Source organism: Thamnophis elegans, chromosome 3 (assembly GCF_009769535.1).
Source record: "Thamnophis elegans isolate rThaEle1 chromosome 3, rThaEle1.pri, whole genome shotgun sequence".
In the NCBI taxonomy this organism is placed as follows: Eukaryota; Metazoa; Chordata; class Lepidosauria; order Squamata; family Colubridae; genus Thamnophis; species Thamnophis elegans.
In genome coordinates, this window is record NC_045543.1 from 130,059,735 (window position 1) to 130,077,996 (window position 18,262).

Genomic DNA, 18,262 nt, shown 5'->3' on the forward strand with positions numbered 1-18,262 from the left:
TGGCATGTAGTAAAAACATTTGGTGAGTTGAAACCCACATATCTTCAAGTTAGCAAGGTTGAGAAACATTTTTATAGGGAAGCCACAAATCAAGATGTGTGTATCCTTTCATAGTAAAGTTGTGAGTGTGCTGATCATGCTTGGCTTTTTAAATGCTCGGTTGTATCCTAAGGCTGAGCTTCTGCAATAACTAAATCCAAACTAAATGACCTGCATTATGGTGTAGCAAAAGGCCCGTCAAGCCCCGCGGGCTTAGATTGGACTCGTGGGGCTGCCTTGGAAACAGCGAAGGACCGGCCCTTGGTCCCTTTGCCAAGAAAAAATGGAGTTCGGGAGGGCCATGGGCGGCACTCCCGACTCCGTTTTCGCTGGCAGAGGATTGCAGGAGGCCATTGCAGCCAAAAACGGAGCTTGGGAGCCCGTTTCCGTTCGGGGCTGCCACAGACGCTCCCATGAGTAATGTTGAACTGGCCACACCACTCCAGCCACCCCACCCTCCGAGGTCAAACACAACCCTGATGGGTCCCTCAATGAAATCGAATTTGACACCCTGATGTAGTACAATGGATAAACCAAGTCATGAAGGAAGAGTTGAAATCGAGTCTATCACTCCCTGCACCTTCTTTGTAAAAGTAAACCATATTTTGCAGCTAGTTGGGCTATGTTGTAGCATCAAACCAGTGGGGGTTGCAAGTAGTACGCCCCAGTACGGCGTACCAGATCTTGCTCGGAGCACTGGGTATCCGTTCCGGTACGGTGCTCGGATGGCCCGCCCATGCTCCTTGCCTGTGCTTTAAGCTTTTGGCGCTTATGCGCATGGGGCATACGGCGCCTGCGTGACGCTCCGCTGAGCAGCTGGAGCATCACGGAGGCTTGCAGAAGCGTCATTGATGCTACAAGACATGCGCGTGCCGCGCGCGGATGCATGTGGGTGACTCCGGCGCTGTTCCAACCGTACCGGTTGGAACGGAATCCGGAATCCACCACTGCATCAAACACTACTGCTAGTTTATGGGTATCTTTCTAAAAAGGAACTGAAATTAAAAGTGTGTTGCAGAAATTTAATCAAGAATTTAAATGCCAATTCCTCTTGAATATTCCTGGTCTCTTATTCCAGTCCTGTGTTGCCTAAAGATCTGGAATGGAGAAAATTAATGTTGCCTTTTTATCCTGCTTTAGACACTTGGTCGATTTCTGTTCAGTTGGAAGCCTGCAGGAAAAAAATAGAAAGAAAAGGTTACAATTAAAGGGCACACATCAATAAATGAAACAGTTCATCAGATTATACTGCTCTGTTTCATTTGCTATTTAAAAAGTAGAATTAAGCTAACAATATCTATGGAGAGTCTCAGTCAACATTTGTCCCAAAGGTGCTTTTTCAAGAGGCAACTGGTTTTTCTTTGAAGATTGATGCTCTTTAGGAAGAGGTGGGTTGCTGCCAGTTTGGCCTGGCTTGGCTGAACCAGTAGGGAAGTCAGGGCTGGGTTGCAGAACCGGCAGCGACCCAGGCCTGCCACGCCCCTGAAACCGGTTCCCACACCGCTGCTCGGCTGCCGCCATTTTCCTTTTAAGTGTGCAGTTCGCTGTAAATGTACTGCGCATACGTGATGAACAATTTACATTGAACAGCGCATGGTAGGTTGCGAACCAGTAGTAAAACTGGCAACAACCCACCCTATCCCTAGGTTGGATTACAATTTGTTTTCAACAAAGCTTTTGGAAAAGTGACATAAGATAGCATGAACTCAGTCACTATCTTTTCCTTGGATTGTTGTTTAGGAGCCTTAGGGTCCATGTTCCAAAGCAGGAAATGCTACAGGTTTGTACTACGGTACTTAATAATTTTGGTAATGCTGACTAACTCTTTAGACCATCAATCCACATTATAAATAGAAGTTAAAAGTGGTGCCCTGAAGAAACCCTGCTTTTCTAACAAAAAACACACCTGGGCACAAAGAGGTGACATTTAAATATGGTAGTTAACGTAGTGCAAGTGCAATGCACGTGTGTGTATCTTATGCACACAAACAAATGTAAATTGAAAGTTCTGTGACCAATCGACACACTGTATGTAATGGAAGATACTTTTATGTTACATGTCTTGTCTTTGTTGAAAAATAAAAAATTGTGTGTGTGTGTGTGTGTGTGTGTATATATATATATATATATATATATATATATATATATTAAAGTCACAACCCCTGGTATGCCCAAATATGGGAGGAAGGTCACACTTCCACTCTCTGTCTTCGGCTGGTCACAAGAGACCATCCAGACAGAAACCCAATATTTTTTTACTGTTGCCTTTTGTTACATTTGTTATATTTATGCTGATAAATAAATAAAGGGAGACTAGTATAGATCTATTTCAAGCTATTTAGCTCTCATCAGCTAGCCATACCAGGTTCGATTCCAAGCATGGGTATGGCTAGCTGATGAGAGCTAAATAGCTTGAAATAGATCTATACTAGTCTCCCTTTATTATTTATCAGCATAAATATAACTATATATATATATATCTATAATCATATATATATGTGTGTGTGTGTTTTATTTGTGCTGATAAATAAATAAAGGGAGACTAGTATAGATCTATTTCAAGCTATTTAGCTCTCATCAGCTAGCCATACCCTTACTGGGATTTGAACCTGGGCTGTATTGCATCTTAGGCAAACGTCTAGCCATTAAGCCACAGGTCTCCTCCTTATCAGCTGAAGCCAGGGAAGAAGGTATATATTTAGTATTCCTTGGCTTCAGCTGATAAGGAGGAGACCTGTGGCTTAATAGCTAAGATGTTTGCCTAAGATGCAATACAGCCCAGGTTCGAATCCAGTAAGGGTATGGCTAGCTGATGAGAGCTAAATAGCTTGAAATAGATCTATACTAGTCTCCCTTTATTTATTTATCAGCACAAATAAAAAACACAAAATATAGCAATAGCAATAGCAGTTAGACTTATATACCGCTTCATAGGGCTTTCAGCTTCTCTAAGCGGTTTACAGAGACAGCATATCGCCCCCAACAATCCGGGTCCCCATTTCACCCACCTCGGAAGGATGGAAGGCTGAGTCAACCTTGAGCCGGTGAGATTAGAACTGCTGAACTGCAGATAACAGTCAGCTGAAGTGGCCTGCAGTACTGCACCCTAACCACTGCACCACCTCGGCTGTAACAAAGGCAACAGTAAAAATATTGGGTTTCTGTCGTGATGGACTCTTGTGATGAGCCGATTGACAGATAATGGAAGCAGTTAGCTTCCTCCCATAATTGGGGCTTATTTAGCTCTCATCAGCTAGCCATACCCAAGTTTTTTTGGGAGTTAACTCCCTGCCTGGGAGGCAATAGAGCACAGGTTCGATTCCCAAAAAAAACTTGGGTATGGCTAGCTGATGAGAGCTAAATAGCTTGAAATAGATCTATACTAGTCTCCCTTTATTTATTTATCAGCATAAATATAACAAATGTAACAAAAAGGCAACAGTAAAAAAATATTGGGTTTCTGTCTGGATGGACTCTTGTGACGAGCCTAATGACAGAGAGTGGAAGTGTAACCTTCCTCCATACTTGGGCATACCAGGGGTTGTGACTTTAAGTATATATATTATAATATATATTATATATATAATTATATGTATATGTATATGTATATGTATATGTATATGTAATGATATATGTATATGTATATGTGTGTGTGTGTGTGTGTGTGTGTGTGTGTGTATATATATATATATATATATATATATATATATATATGTATATATATAAAGTTCTGTGCAGCATCTTAGACTAAAAGGTGAAGGTTCCCCTCGCACATATGTGCTAGTCGTTCCCAACTCTAGGGGGCAGTGCTCATCTCTGTTTCAAAGTCGAAGAGCCAGCACTGTCTGAAGATGTCTCTGTGGTCATGTGGCCTGCATGACTAAATGGTGAAGGCGCATGGAACATTGTTACCTTCCCACCAAAGGTGGTTCCTATTTTTCTACTTGCATTTTACATGCTTTCCAACTGCTAGATTGGCAGAAGCTGGGACGAGTAATGGAAGCTCACTCCGTTACGGAGTGCTAGGGATTTGAACTGTTGAACTGCTGACCTTTTTGATTCACAAGCTCAGCGTCTTAGCCACTGCATCCCCCTATCTTAGAATAGTAATGTTAAAATGTTTGCTTGATAGAGTGATGCATGAATTGTTTCCCAGTCAAACAGCCTTCCCAACCTTGCTGCTACAAAGTCTGGATATCTATTATATCCTTTTTCCAATCCTATTTCTTTAAAAATATTAAAACTTACCTATTCATCATATCTAGCTCTTGTATCTTTTTGGTTTTCTTGTGGTGGGACCCATAAATAACACTCTGAATCTGCACACACTGCATGGGTTCAAAATACAAGAGACCATTAATTCCTTGTGGTTGTTTTATGTATACCAATGTCTTTTAAAGCCACTTTGAAATATAAAAATAATCTTGAGACCAAGTCTGTGCTTTAGAGCAGCGGTCACCAACTGGTGGTCCGCAGACCACTGGTGGTCCGTGAGAAAGTTTTGGTGGTCCACAGAGAAATCTTTGCATTTTTGCATTTTTTATATTGCACTAAATCAGATTTCCTCAAACTACGGCCCCCGGGCCAGATATGCCCCCCCAAAAAACAATCTGGTCCGTGCGGGAACACAAGTCTGTGCCGCCCACATCACCCCACTCACCTGCTGGCCCCACCCTTCGGCTGAATATAAACCTCACCTTGAGTAGAGCAGTGTGAGCCATGCGAGATGGAACTGGACGGAACTAACAGTAGGGGAGGAAAATCTACCTGGACTCACCACGCTCTGGTGCTGTTGCAGCGGGAGGGGGGGGCGACACTAGATCAGCCCCCGCAAGCTCATCTCGAAGAGCCCAGCCGAAGTTTCATGTACCACTTCAGTGAGCGCTCCTCAAGAGACGAAAGTTTGCAGGGGGCCGATTTAGCGTCTGGGCTGGCTACAAGAGAAACATTCATTCTTGGCCGTATTTAAGATTTCTAGCTGCAATGGACAGCTAGGTGACTGGATGCTTCTCCCTACTGTAGTTGATGAAGCAACCAGGATGAAGTTTTTGTTGATAGACTGAACTTGGGGGCACTTGCAATAATACATTGAAATGCAAACAATTAGGAACAATTTTGTGACATGAGACCAGCTCTAATAACAATTAAATTCCTAAACATCATGAATTCAAAACGATATTCCTGCAACTATGAGATATTTCAAATTCAAAACATTCTGCAAACCACCAAGATGGTCTTTTTTTATTCAAGCTGATAGTATAACTTAATTTAATAATTACCTTACTGAGCAGTTGATAGGCCTCCCCTATTTTCTCCTCTGCTAGGCAAATGCAGCCCATGAGATATAATCGTTCAACGGCCTGCTTATTAAAATCATTGCAGGGATTTTGTTGAGTTTTAAAGGACCCTTTGAGTAATTCATAGGCTTGCTGAAAGAAATCATAAAAAAAAAAAAGAATATTTTTTATAACTCCTGTCCTTGCCAACACAAATACTTCGCTTATTTATGCTCATCCTTTTGGGTTTACTATATAACTTTTCATCCATCCATTCATCCACACATGTCTTTTGAAATATAGCTAGTTTTCTCTCTAGTGAACAACTGATTATTCAGCAATTTAAAGCTCTAGCCCTGTTACTTGGATCTTACTAAAATTAGAGTTTCATAGGTTATGGCTTCTTATCTTATGTTGGAAGAAATGCCCATCTGGGTGCAGTTCCAAGTGGGGAGAAAAACACTGGAAACATGGAGATGGTTTAGAAAAAGGTGACCAGATTTTAACATTGGTAAAGCGGGACACCATTGACCGGGAAGAGGGGGGAGGTCCTTGATTAAAAATTTAGTCTATATGCTGCCTCCTCCTCCAACAAAACCACCACATCTGCCGCCCGGTGCTGTGGCTGAGGTGAAGCCGCCAAAGCTCCCACTGGCGCCCCGCCCGTGGCAGCGGCGGTGCCACCTCTCCCTCTGCTCGGAGCACCTGAGCTGGGCACCGCGTTACCCCTGCCGCCTCCGTCTCCAACAGAACCACCACATTTGCCGCCTGGCGCTACAGCTGAGGTGAAGCTGCCAAAGCTCCTGCTAGTGCCCCGCCTGTGGCAGGGGCAGCACCACCTCCCCCTCCACTTGGAGCACCTGAGCTGGGCACCGCGTTACCCCTGCCGCCTCCGCCTCCAACAGAACCACCATATTTGCTGCCGGTGCTGTGGCTGAGGTGAAGCTGCCAAAGCTCTTGCTGGCACCCCGCCCGTGGCGGTGCCACCTCCCCCTCCACTCGGAGCACCTGAGTTGGGCACCACATTACCCCTGCCGCCTCCTCCTCCTCCGCCGCCTTGCTTTTGAGGAGCCATGAGGCCACGGGAGCCAGTAGGAAGGAGGGGGCGGGAGCAGGAAAAAAAGGCCCCATGGCTTCTCAAAAGCATGGCGGAGAAGGCAGCAGCGGCAGGGGTAACACAATGCCCAGCTCCTCCAAGTGTAGGGGGAGGCGCCGCTGCCATGGGTGGGCACAGCCGGTGCAAACTACCATCACTTGCCCCGCGCTCATCAAAACAAGTCCGGGGAGATCCTTTGCGGGTGGCCAGTTCTAGCCGCCTGCAAAGGACCTCCCCAGCTTCCGGAGCCTGTGACAGTAGAAATCACTGCGCGGCAGTTGCAAACTGCCACGCAGTGTTTTCTTGCCATGTGTGCGGCCGACCGAAAAATTGGGACTTTTTAAAAATGCTGCAGGACGCGGGACAAATTTTTAAAAAGCAGGATTGTCCCGCCAAAAGTGGGACGTCTGGTCACTTTAGAAAGATGTTTTAATGGTGGACAGGACTGCATGGTTTGAGATCCTGGGCAATCAAGCACATGGGAGGGAGGGAGAGGGAGAGAAATATATATATATATATATATATATATATATATATATATATATGTATGTATGTATGTATGATGTATGTATGTATGTATGTATGATGTATGTACGTACGTACGTACATATACATACATACATACATACACACACACTCTCTCTTCTTGGTCCCTGCATTGGAGCTTCCTATTCCTGTGTAAGAAATGTATTCTGATTGGTTCTCAGACTCCCATGGGGCCATCCAGGGATAACTTTGTAGGTTGTCTTGAGTTCCAGGCTTGGTTGAATCTTGCTGGGTGATGTAATGAAGGGCTTTGGGCAATTCCTATTTAAGGGCTTTGTCCTGGTTTGGATCTTGAGTGAGGGCTAATCTTATCACCCTGGAGCTGAAGGTCTTTTGTAGATAAGATGGCCCAGTCTCTTGTCTTATAGATAGGTTGGCACCAGTCTTTATGGCTGCTTTCCAAGAGCATTTCTCATCCAGGGAGGTATAATATTCTGAATTTTTAATATTTCCTAGAATATTTTCCTCTAGGGGAATAACTTTCCTAATCCAGCTGTGATCTTGCTCCTTGGTACAAGCCCCCCCCCTCACCATCCCAATTGTAACTAATTGGGGGGAACCATCTTATCCTTCCAAGCTGATTATTATTGTTGGCTGTCCTTCCGTGCAGCCTTTGCATGGCCAGAAGTTACACAGCTGTATCCCAGCAGATGTCTGATTACCTTTCTTTTTCCAGCAAGTCCAAGCCACTTGCTGAAAACTTTGAGGGCCCTGATTGTCTGAGGATGGTCCATTCCTAATGCTTCATTGTAGGCTGCCAAGCTCTCGTTGAAATACCTTTCAGCAGCCTCTAGAAAAAAAACAAGTGCGGTGTATTTTGTATGAAATCTATCTTGCAAAACAAATCCGTGTAAGGAAGTTGCATGGATTAGTTAATGTCACTTCTTTTGTTATGCCAAAAGAAGTACAAATTTATCAATTCGTTCCTTTGATTTATGTACTGCCTGTTTCACTTTTACATGACTCTAGATCTGTGATGGCGAACCTATGGCACACGTGCCCGAAGTGGCACGCAGAGCCATGTCACCTGACACATGCGACGTCACCCGTTCCTCTTCGGGTTTCTGGTGCACGTGTGCGTGTGACACTCAGCTGCACTTCGTGTGTGCAGCAGTGGCAGAAACTGGCAGAGCTGGTCTTCCATTTTCCATCATGAGCATGCGCCCGGCCAGCTGATCATCACGTGCGCATGCGCAGCAGGTACTGGAAGACTACCTGGCCACTGTGCCTGCATGCGCCAGAAACCGGAAGTTCATTTTCTTGCGCGGGCATGCCCCCTGGGCAGCTCCTCTTCCATGTTGCGGGCCAGACAAGTGTGTGCACGCTTCCTTTTCGGCACTTGATGCCGAAAAGGTTTGCCATCACTGCCTCTAGATAGTTTACAATAAAATACACAAATTTTTAAAAAATTAAACACATAGCAGCCAGTCATTGTCCAAGCAATCTTCCACACAGCCAGGAGACAGGAGGAGAAAGGAATATTAAGTGTTTGTTAGCTGTAAGCCTTGGCCGGTCCATTAGCCCAGTGTGACTTGTCCAAACAGAGTCCCAGCCAGATCAAAATTGGTGGGGTTTTTTTTTGTATTTATGTACATAAGTGGAGAGGGTGCCTCACTGACCACTGAGACAAAAGAAGAGCATCTTAAGAAGACGGAGAATTACCATATTTTTCGGAGTATAAGACACACCTTTTTCCCTCAAAAAAGAGGCTGAAAAACTGGGTGCATCTTCACCAAAATGGCCGATCTTCACCAAAATGGAATCACCGTCCCCTTCATCAAAATGGCCGTGCAGAGCCTTTAGGAGGCGTTCAGAGAGCTCCTGGGGGCAGAGGAGGGCAGAAAAAAGGGCATGAATAGCCTTTAGAAGGCTTATAGAGTGCTCCTGGGAGTGGGGTGTGTGCGTGCAAAACTGAGCAAAAAATGCCCCCCTCTCGCTCCCAAGAGCACTCCATAAGCCTTCTAAAGGCTATTCATGCCCCCTTTTTGACAAAAATCTCACCCATTTTTGTGAAAAAGGGCCATTTTTTGCTCGTTTTTGCCCCACCCCACGCCCCCACAAGCACTCTACAAGCCTCCTAAGGCTATTCATGCTCTCTTTTTTGGGGAAAAAAATACGGGCCTGTTTTCACAAAAAATGGGCTGTTTTTCAGAGGCTTGCAGAGTGCAAAACCTTTTTTTTAAATCTGCCTCTTCAAAACCTTGATGTGTCTTATACTCCAGTGCATCTTATACTTCAGAATACGGTACTTTATATACAGTTCAAACGTTTTGGATTTGGAGTGAGTCAGCTTCATTGGTAATAGTCATTCTGACACATTTCTGGTGTTATGTATATCGGAGCGGGTATTCAGCCAGTTCTGACAGGTTCTGGAGAACCGGCAGCAGAAATTTTTAGTAGTTCAGAGAACCAGCAAATAGGCTGTTCCCACCCCTGCCGCCTCCCAGCTGATCTTCTTTTGTTGGCCTGAGCAGGAGAATGGAGCTGGAAAGCAGGTTAATGGGGTGGTGGGGAATGGGGATTTTGCATCTTTCCCTTGCCACGCCCACCAAGCCACGCCCACAGAACAGGTAGTAAAAAAATAATTGAATCCCACCACTGATGTATATTGCCCAGTAGCTTTAGCATGTAATACAGAACATTCCAGTTTCTTAGTACGATCTTGTTAATGCTCATCGAAATATTCAAGAAGTGTGGTTTTCCTATTATAACAGTTTGGAAGTCACCAAAGTAGAAGTCAGTGTCCTTGGCAGTTTCAAAGCAGTTCTTATTGGGCTGTATTTCTCATTCATAGTTTGTTTTCTTCTTAATCTACTAGAAACATTAATCAAAGAACCTCCTACTTACTGAAAACATGAACCAGAGGAATCCTGCTTTGCTGCTGCCATCATACATTTGTCACCTTGAGTTATTTTTAAAAAGACAGGGACTATGAATCAATATTTATCTGATGGTTTGACTCCATAATTACCAGTGTGATTCTCTTCTCCTGTAGCAGCATAAGCCTTTCCCAGGAATAATGCTGCGGATCCAACTTCAGTGCTGGATTTCTGGTAGAGAGCTAATGACACAGAATGAGCCTAAAGGAAAGAGATGGATGTTTCCAGGTCACAAACCAAGAACTATCACATGATTTCTGGCAGTCCATTCCCTCAAATAGCAATAGCACTTAGACTTCTACACCGCTTCATAGTGTTTTACAGCCCTCTCTAAGCGGTTTACAGAGACAGCCTATTCCCCTCTACAATCCGGGTCCTCATTTTACCAACTTCTGAAAGATGGAAGGCTGAATCAACCCTTGAGCTGGTCAGAATTGAACTCCTGGCAGTGGACTGCAGAGTTTGCCTGCAATACTGCCTTCTAACCAATGTGCCATCACGGCTCTCAAAACCTTTTTCGTCACCCTAAAGCTAGAGTCCTGGTCTAATCCCCAATGTGGAGCCTTCCCACAGAATTACAGTCTCAGCCTCTGCTTCGCTTACTTGCTATCGGCTACCATAGAAACGGGGAGGGTGGGGGCATGGTATTTGGGATGGGAATAAATGGTACAGGAGGTGATATGGAAAAGGGAGTTTTCTTCTCACCATCTTTTGTGTATGCTGGTGGCTGGTGTTTGGACCTGGTCACGGTCAACCGTCCTACATACCAACGTGATGATGCCTTTTGGAGATACAATCCACATGACACCTCAGGGAGTTCCAGATTGGACACTGGGGTGGGGTCATTGAGGGAGGGGGCTGGGTTATTGCTTGATATGTACTTGTTCGCGCCTTTCTGGTTCAGATCTTGCTTTACTTTCGTTGCTATCTTTTCATAACCAGTAAAAGTATTTTAATTCCATAAATAATGGAGTTGGGAGGTTTTTTTCTTGATTATTGATGGAGGCACGCCTGACACACAGCTTTGGGAAAGGATTTTATCTCAGGACATATTCAGGGGTGTGGGGGTTGGAGTTTAATATCAGTAGCAATGGGGGGAAAAAATCAAATGCAAGAATGTCCTTTGTTATTGGCCAACCTTATTTCATACATATAATCCCATTTCATAGAGGACTTTTAAAGGTCAAAACCAGCACCTTGAATTGATCCAGGAAAAAAATGGCAACCAATACAGCTAGGGGACCAGACCCGTAATGTGTGATCCAGAGCTAGAGGGGGGGAGCGAACTAGATTTCAGTGAAGGCCATATCAGGGTTGTGTTTGACTTTGGGGGGGGGGGGTGGGCATGTCCAGGGCGGACATGGCCAGCTCAATGTCTCTCGTGTTGGGATACCTGTGGGGGCCTCAGCATTCTGCCAGAGAAAACGAGCTACTGAGCTCTATTTTCAGCTGTGACGCCTTCCCGTGCTCCGTTTTCACTGGCAGAAGCACTGTGGGCCAGTCCTTCACTGTTTCCAGGGCAGCCCTGCAGGCCAGTTCTAAACTCCCAACAGGCCGAATCCAGCCCACAGGCTTTGAGTTTGACACCCCTGATCTAGAGGAACACAATAACTATCTTTTTGCACCAGTGGAAGTTTCCCAATATTCTTCAATTGTGTAAAAAAAAATCCTTTACCTGTAATGCATATGAAATACTTTTTCATACATTTTTTTCATTCGTTTGATTTTGGCTATTTCTTGATAAAGAGGTATCAGTTCTGGAGCCGCATCTCCTTCGGCTGAAACGAGATCATCAACGGCCTTCTCAAAATACTTGGATGCCAAATCTAATTCGTTTTTCTGCAGACTTGCCCTAGGGACAAAAATAAAAATAAAAACAGCAGCTGGATTGTGGCACAGTTGCCAAATCGTTGCATTCACTGGAGAGAATCTGGTTCAAGTCTAATTTCACTCAGAGAAGTTCTCTGCCTTTGCTCCAGTCTCAAACCAAATTACTGAACAGAGCAGTTGTGGGAGAAGAATGCAAGGAAAAAAATGCTAGTTATGGGGCCTTCAGCCTCTGGAGGAAATATGGGACATAAATCTAGGAAAACATGTTTTTAAAAGATTCAGAGATGCTTCTAACAATACTTCGTTTGGATTGGCACATCACAATCAACGGAATCTTTTTAATGACATAGAATTTCAAAACTCAGAAAGGAGTCATTCCTGATCAGCTTAATTCCTAATTAACCTAAACGACACCCAGGTATGTTTGAGTTTTACCTTAAGCAAGTCAACTTATGTAGTGCAAACCTAGAAGTTCAGATTAAAATAGGGTTAATTCCCTTTGCTAGCTAACCTGCAAAAAATAGGGGTATTTTGTGCATCCCATAATTTGGTTACTTGGTTTTTAACTTTTATCCTGAAAATCAGGGATGGGTTCTGGCTTCTTTTACTGCCAGTTGCTCAGGGATCCGCTTTGCGCATGTGCGCAGTAGTGAAAAATTGCTTCTGTGCATGCGCAGAAGCAAAAAAGAAGATGGCAGCGCCCAGTGGTGGGTTCCGTACCGGTTGCGTCCCCCACATGCATGCACGCAGCACATGCGCACACACGTACACACACGCCTTAACCTCCGCGATGCATCTGAGATGCTCCAGCTGCTCAGCGGAGCATCACACAGGCACCATATGCTCCATGATGGTGTGCAGAAGCACTGAAGAGCTCAAATACAGGTAAGGAGTTCAGGTGGGTGGGTGGGCCCTCCAGAGCACTGTAGCGGAATGGTACCCATTATTCCTGGCAGGCATGGGTACGCCCATACTAGGATGTACCGCCTGCAACCCACCACTGGCGGCGCCTATGGTGGCGTCAATAGAATCAGTTCAGGGGCGTGGCCAGCCGAGTTGCTACCTACTGTGCCGAACTGGTCGTACTGGTAGGAACCCCCTCTGCTGCAAATACAGATTTACCCTGCATGGGCACTGGGGATGGAAAGGAATGTAGAAAAATTGCTCTAAACTTTGATTTGGTCATTCTAGGTTTTTAAATATTAAACAAATCTCTCACAAAATAAAGCTGAGATATTGGTCAAGGCAGATGACTGAGTCAATCATGTACTCTGAAATGCAGCTAGTCCTTGATTTCTGAACCAGTCCCTTAGCAACCATTTGAAGCAGGGGTGGGATTCTACCTGTTCGGGAGAACCAGTAGCTCCGGCGATCAGCTGGGAGTAAACTGGTTCACTCCCACAATCAAGTGGACCCCGCCTGCCTGCCCACTGCACTATACTGACTATATCTTCTCAGCTGAGTTGCATGGCAGAGTGGATTGTCACGCCCTCAGCTGTTTTCCTCCCCAGCAGTAATGAGGAAGGCAAGCTTTCTCAAAACCGCGAAGTGCGTGATCACCGAACCGGTGATTAAACCAGTAGGATCCCACCATTGATTGAAGTTATGAAGGATTCCCCCCAAATCCCCCAGTTTTGAAGTTACTGTGTCAGTTCTTCCCATGTAGCCACATGTCCGCGTTTTGGATACTCAGCCATCAGCCTGAATTTACAGATAATTGAGCGCCCCATAGTCACGTGACTGCAATTTAAGCCATTTTTACTGGAAAACCGATGTTTCCTCCCATTTCCAACAGAACCCAGCCCATAGTAAACAATGGCTTCACTTAATGACTGCCACGTTTGGTTACAACCACCACAAAAAGATGGTCCAGAGGTCCAGTCACATGGTGACCCACTATACAACCATCACAACTTATGGCCGCAATTGCCAGATTCTATTATAGCCTTGTGAAGACTACCATATTTTTCGGAGTATAAGACGCACCGGAGTATAAGATGCACCCAGGTTTTGTAGAGGCAATTTTTTTTAAAAAAAAAGTAGGTAGGTAGATAGAGGGATAGAGATGGATAGAAGGAGAGAGAAATACAGTATGTAGGTAGGGAAAGAGAGGGAGTAGTTAGGTAGGTAGCTAGGTAGATAAAGGGAGAGAGAGAGAGAGAGGGAGAGGGAGAGGAGAAATACAGTAGGTAAGGAGGGAGGGAGGAGAGAGAGAGTGTAGATAGGTAGGTAGGTAGAGGATAGAGAGAGAAATAGAGAGAGATAGAGAAATACAGTAGATAGGTAGGGAGAGAGAGAGAGAGTAGGTAGGTTGGTAGGTAGGTAGAGGGATAGAGAAAGAAAAATGGAGAGAAATACAGTAGATAGGTAGAGAGGGGGGAGAAAGTAGGTAGGTAGGTATATAGGTAGATAGAGGGAGGGAGAGAATACAGTAGGTATGTAGGGAGTGAGTGAGAGTAGGTAGGTAGGTGGGTAGATGTTTCCAGATGTATTTATCCATGTGCTGGAGAAGGAAATAGCTGACATCCTGTAAGCACCTAAAACTTTGTTTCTGCTGGCACAGCACTTGATCAATGTAATTGTCATCAACCACTCTAACTAAACAGCTTTCCGAAAGGGGAAAAAAAGTTTTTGCACTCTGCAAGCCTCCCATTTTTCATGAAAACGGGCTGTTTTTGTTTAAAAAATTGCATGCATAGCCTTATGGAGGCTTATAGAATACTGCTGGGGGCTGGGGGGGGCGGCCCATTTTTTTTGCTCATTTCTGCTCTCCCCAGCCCCCAGGAGCTGTCTGAAAGCCTCCATAAGGCTATGCATGGCCGTTTTGGTGAAGGGGCGGGCTTCAGAAGGCAAAAAAAGAGCTGTATTCGATGTATAAGACTCACTCAGATTTTCAGCCTCTTTTTTGAGGAAAAAAGGTGCGTCTTATACTCCGAAAAATATGGTACATCTAATGGCAGGCTGAACCAGTCAGGTCTTGAAAAGGAAATGTGTTAGCTGACAACACCAATCTTAATTATTGGTTACTCTTATCTATGGATTGCGTGAGACTTGTGGACAGTGACCATATAATGGCCTTGCCTAGAAAGGTCATTAAATTGCATTGCCGTCTCAGAGCTGTCTATGTCTAAGCTTGACTGTTTTAACCATGTTTATTCTAGATATGTAAACTTAATAAGCCAAAGGTATCAATCTGAGTTGGGTGCTGGGTTGTTGGCGAGATTTCCATCAGTGAAATTGGAGCGGATTCAATTTTTCAGACTTTTCTCCAGCTTTCTGATAAAGCATTTTTTGTGGACAATTTTTCTTCCCCAAATCATTTAATTAGTCTAACCTAGTCTAAGTCTGACAGCTATTTCTTGTGATTTTCCTCAACAGATGATGGTTGCACTGCAGGTTTTTTAGTAGGAGGTAGCTAAATTTTTGGCAGCGTTACAATATTAGAATATTGCTGTAATTGGTGCAAAAAAAAGCAGTTGGAAACTACGGATCGAATGGTCACTAAATAAATTGTTGTAAGTCAAGGACACACCTGTATATGTTGCCCATATTAAGGTCACCTCTGTCCTTAATCTGTTCATATAATGCTGACCCTATGGCATATGTGGCACAGGTGGCATGCAGAGCCCCCTCTGTGGGCACACAAGCTGTCACCCCAGCTCAGCTCCACCGCACATGTGTGCACCTCCCTCTGGCCAGCTGTTTTTCAGCTGTCTGCTACGCATACATTGGGGGGGGGGTGGAGTGCATGTGGGAGACTTGTGCGCATGCATGGGGGAGCGCGGGCGGTTTGCACACCCATGCATGGGGGGAGGGTGCATGGGGGTTGTGTGTGCATGCATGAGAGTCATGTGCATACGTGGGGGTATGTGTGAGGGGCAGGACACATGCGGGGGAGGTCGTGTGTGCATTCACAGGGGGCGGGATACATGCGGGGGGGGTTGAGCAGGCTGTGGGGTGGAGGGCGTGTTTTGCATTATGGGTGCGTGTGCGTTGGCTTTCGGCACACAATGACAAAAGGTTAGCCATCACTGATATAATGCATCTGTGTCCTTACTTCAATCAATCAATCAATCTTTATTGATTAGCCCTTGGGCATATCAAAATACTAAGTTCCAGAGACAAAAACTACAACTTAAAATGAGATTGAAATAAACCACAGTCTAAAATGCAAATGGAATAAAACACAATTTAAAATATAATCAGAATAGAATGCAATAATTAAGATACAAATTAAATATGCTTGAAATTATATTACAATGGTCACCCCTACATCTACCCATCAAGTGGTCTTTCCTACCATCTCCCACGATCTGCTACACCAACTTTGTCCTTATTTCCATCCACTTTGCAGTAAATTTGGCAATCCATTTCACCAACTGCAAATTAGTACCTAACAAGCAATGTTGCAAAAGCGCTCTTTAGATACTACCCAACTGGTGTTCCCTCAAATCTGAGTACAGGGGGCAATCAAAAATTACGTGGGACATTGTTTCGACTCCCCCCCGTCCCACATACACAGACTCTTTCACTTGCAGGGATCCCCTTATACCTGCCCCAAAGCATGTTTGTTTGAGTTGGTCCAATCTCAATTTGGGAAAAAAAATATCTCCTTATGGCGGATGTCCTTGTTTATCAAACCACTCTAAACTATAATTTTTTGCTTACCTGCCAAGTGCCACAATGATGTCTTGGTGCATACTTTAGGTTTGCCAGCTCCTTTCCAATCTAACCCTTGCAGTTCTTCCAGGCATTTTTTAGCCTTCTGCAGGTTGCAGTAACATTCTTTGGCAGTAGAAAAGTCAAGGAGAAATCAATAATGGAAGTACATTTAAATCAGGCGAGCAAGTAAAAAAAAAAAAACAGAAGAGGAGGAACTTACGCTGTTGATTTGGACTCCCGTTATATGGCAGATCTGAAACTATTTTTCTTCCTTTGTGTGGTTTGACAATTCCTGCTCTCTAGTTAACGGGAATACAAATCAGTATATCCTGAAGCAGTGTAAAGAATAAAACTTTTGAATGATGCAGCTTTGTGACTCCAACGAGCGGTGCAGTGGCCTAGAGGTGGCGCTCTTGCCTCACAATTGGGAGGCTGTGAGTTCGATCCTAGGTAGAGGCAAATATTTCTCTCTCTGGGCCCAATGAGAATATATCTGCTGAACAAAACTCCACATTGGCAACAGGAAAGAGCATCTGGCCAGTAAAGACTCAGCTCCATTCGGTTGCCAGACTCCACCCCACAAGGGATTATGGGGTGATTAAAGAAGGTGATGGGTTTTGTGACTGACAATTAATTTATTCTTGACACTGCAACAGATGTTTGGTACCTGAATTTCCATAAGGAAACTTGGTACAAATCCTACTGAAATAAAGGAAGATGCAGGCTAGCAACATTCCTCCATAAACTCTGATATTATGCATAAGAATTGTCCCATTATTTTATAGATTCAGGGCCCTTCTGGATTATTAGTCCTTTGGTTATCTGTTCTGACCTCCCTCGTCCCACACCAACACACACTCTGAGCTAAAGATAAGTTACAGCATTTAATTAACAGACAGACAGGTCTTTGGCAGCAAACCAGCACAGACAAGCTTGGGCAGCAATCCAGCACAGATAAGCCGTGGCAGCAATCCAGCCTGCCAAGCTCACAATAATGTTCTCCGACATTAGTTCCTGCGTTGACTTCTGCAAAAGGGGCGTGTGCACAAGCAGTCTTTTATAGTCTGGAGAGGAGCCTAATGACCACCAGCTGAGTGCAATTACCTCCTGTAATGCATAATTGTTCCTTATGCCTATTAGCTCTCTGGTGCCGGGCATCTAGGAACAACTCCCTTGACTCTTCCCCACTGCTGATGTCCGGATCATACTCCCTTGTCTCCTCCCCACTGGTCCAAGGCTCATGCGCCTCCTGGTGGCCAACCAGCCTCTCTGCGCCCTGCTTGGAGTCGGAACCCTGTCCAGGGTCCTCCACATCCTCCAAAGCTGACTCATAGGGCTCCTCGCTGTTGGAGTCTAGTGGCAGCTCCAACGGCTCCTGCTGGGCCACAACAGTTACCCAAGTCTTAAACTCTACACAATTTAAATACAGCAGAGCAGAGAATGAGTTTGCAGATAAGTCACATGCATGCTCCAAGAACAATGCTGAAAGACAACCCTGGCCAATAATTGTCAGGTGGCTGGGGTGGGGGGGCACACAGAATCCAACACAACTAAATGAGAAAGCAACACAAACCCTTCATGTTACATTTAGAGTCCCCTGGCAAGGGGGAGGAACAATATAAATTGAACAAAGAAGCAATTAGGGAGCTGGCCTGTTCCGATGTCCAAAGCTACCACACACAATCCCTTAGAGAGGAATGGCAGCAGAAGGACTTGAGACCTTTCCTCATGTGGAATAGGATAGGTGTGCGTAATGCTAAGCCTCTCAGATCTGGCTTGCAAAAAATCTAAGAAACCAGGAGGTGGCAGCAAAGAGTTAAATGCTTTCTGCATCTCTTTGGTGCCCTCCAGTGTTGCTAAATCTATATAACAGCTTCTATCTTTTGCTGAGACTTACTGTGGCTTCCTATGCAAAGGGAAGTTCTCGGAGCAGA

At 44.8% G+C, this 18,262-nt stretch overlaps 1 protein-coding gene across 1 annotated transcript in view; it reads right to left on the minus strand.

Moving 5' to 3' along the window:
* Positions 1–1,128: 1,128 nt before the first annotated feature.
* Positions 1,129–18,262, minus strand: part of TTC23L (tetratricopeptide repeat domain 23 like) — a 31,731-nt gene continuing 14,597 nt past the window's right edge. The window contains 9 exon segments of the mRNA XM_032213896.1: positions 1,129–1,210; positions 4,288–4,367; positions 5,319–5,468; positions 7,620–7,747; positions 9,929–10,037; positions 11,462–11,482; positions 11,532–11,688; positions 16,335–16,365; positions 16,368–16,459. Coding sequence (XP_032069787.1) covers positions 1,129–1,210; positions 4,288–4,367; positions 5,319–5,468; positions 7,620–7,747; positions 9,929–10,037; positions 11,462–11,482; positions 11,532–11,688; positions 16,335–16,365; positions 16,368–16,459 — 850 coding nt within the window.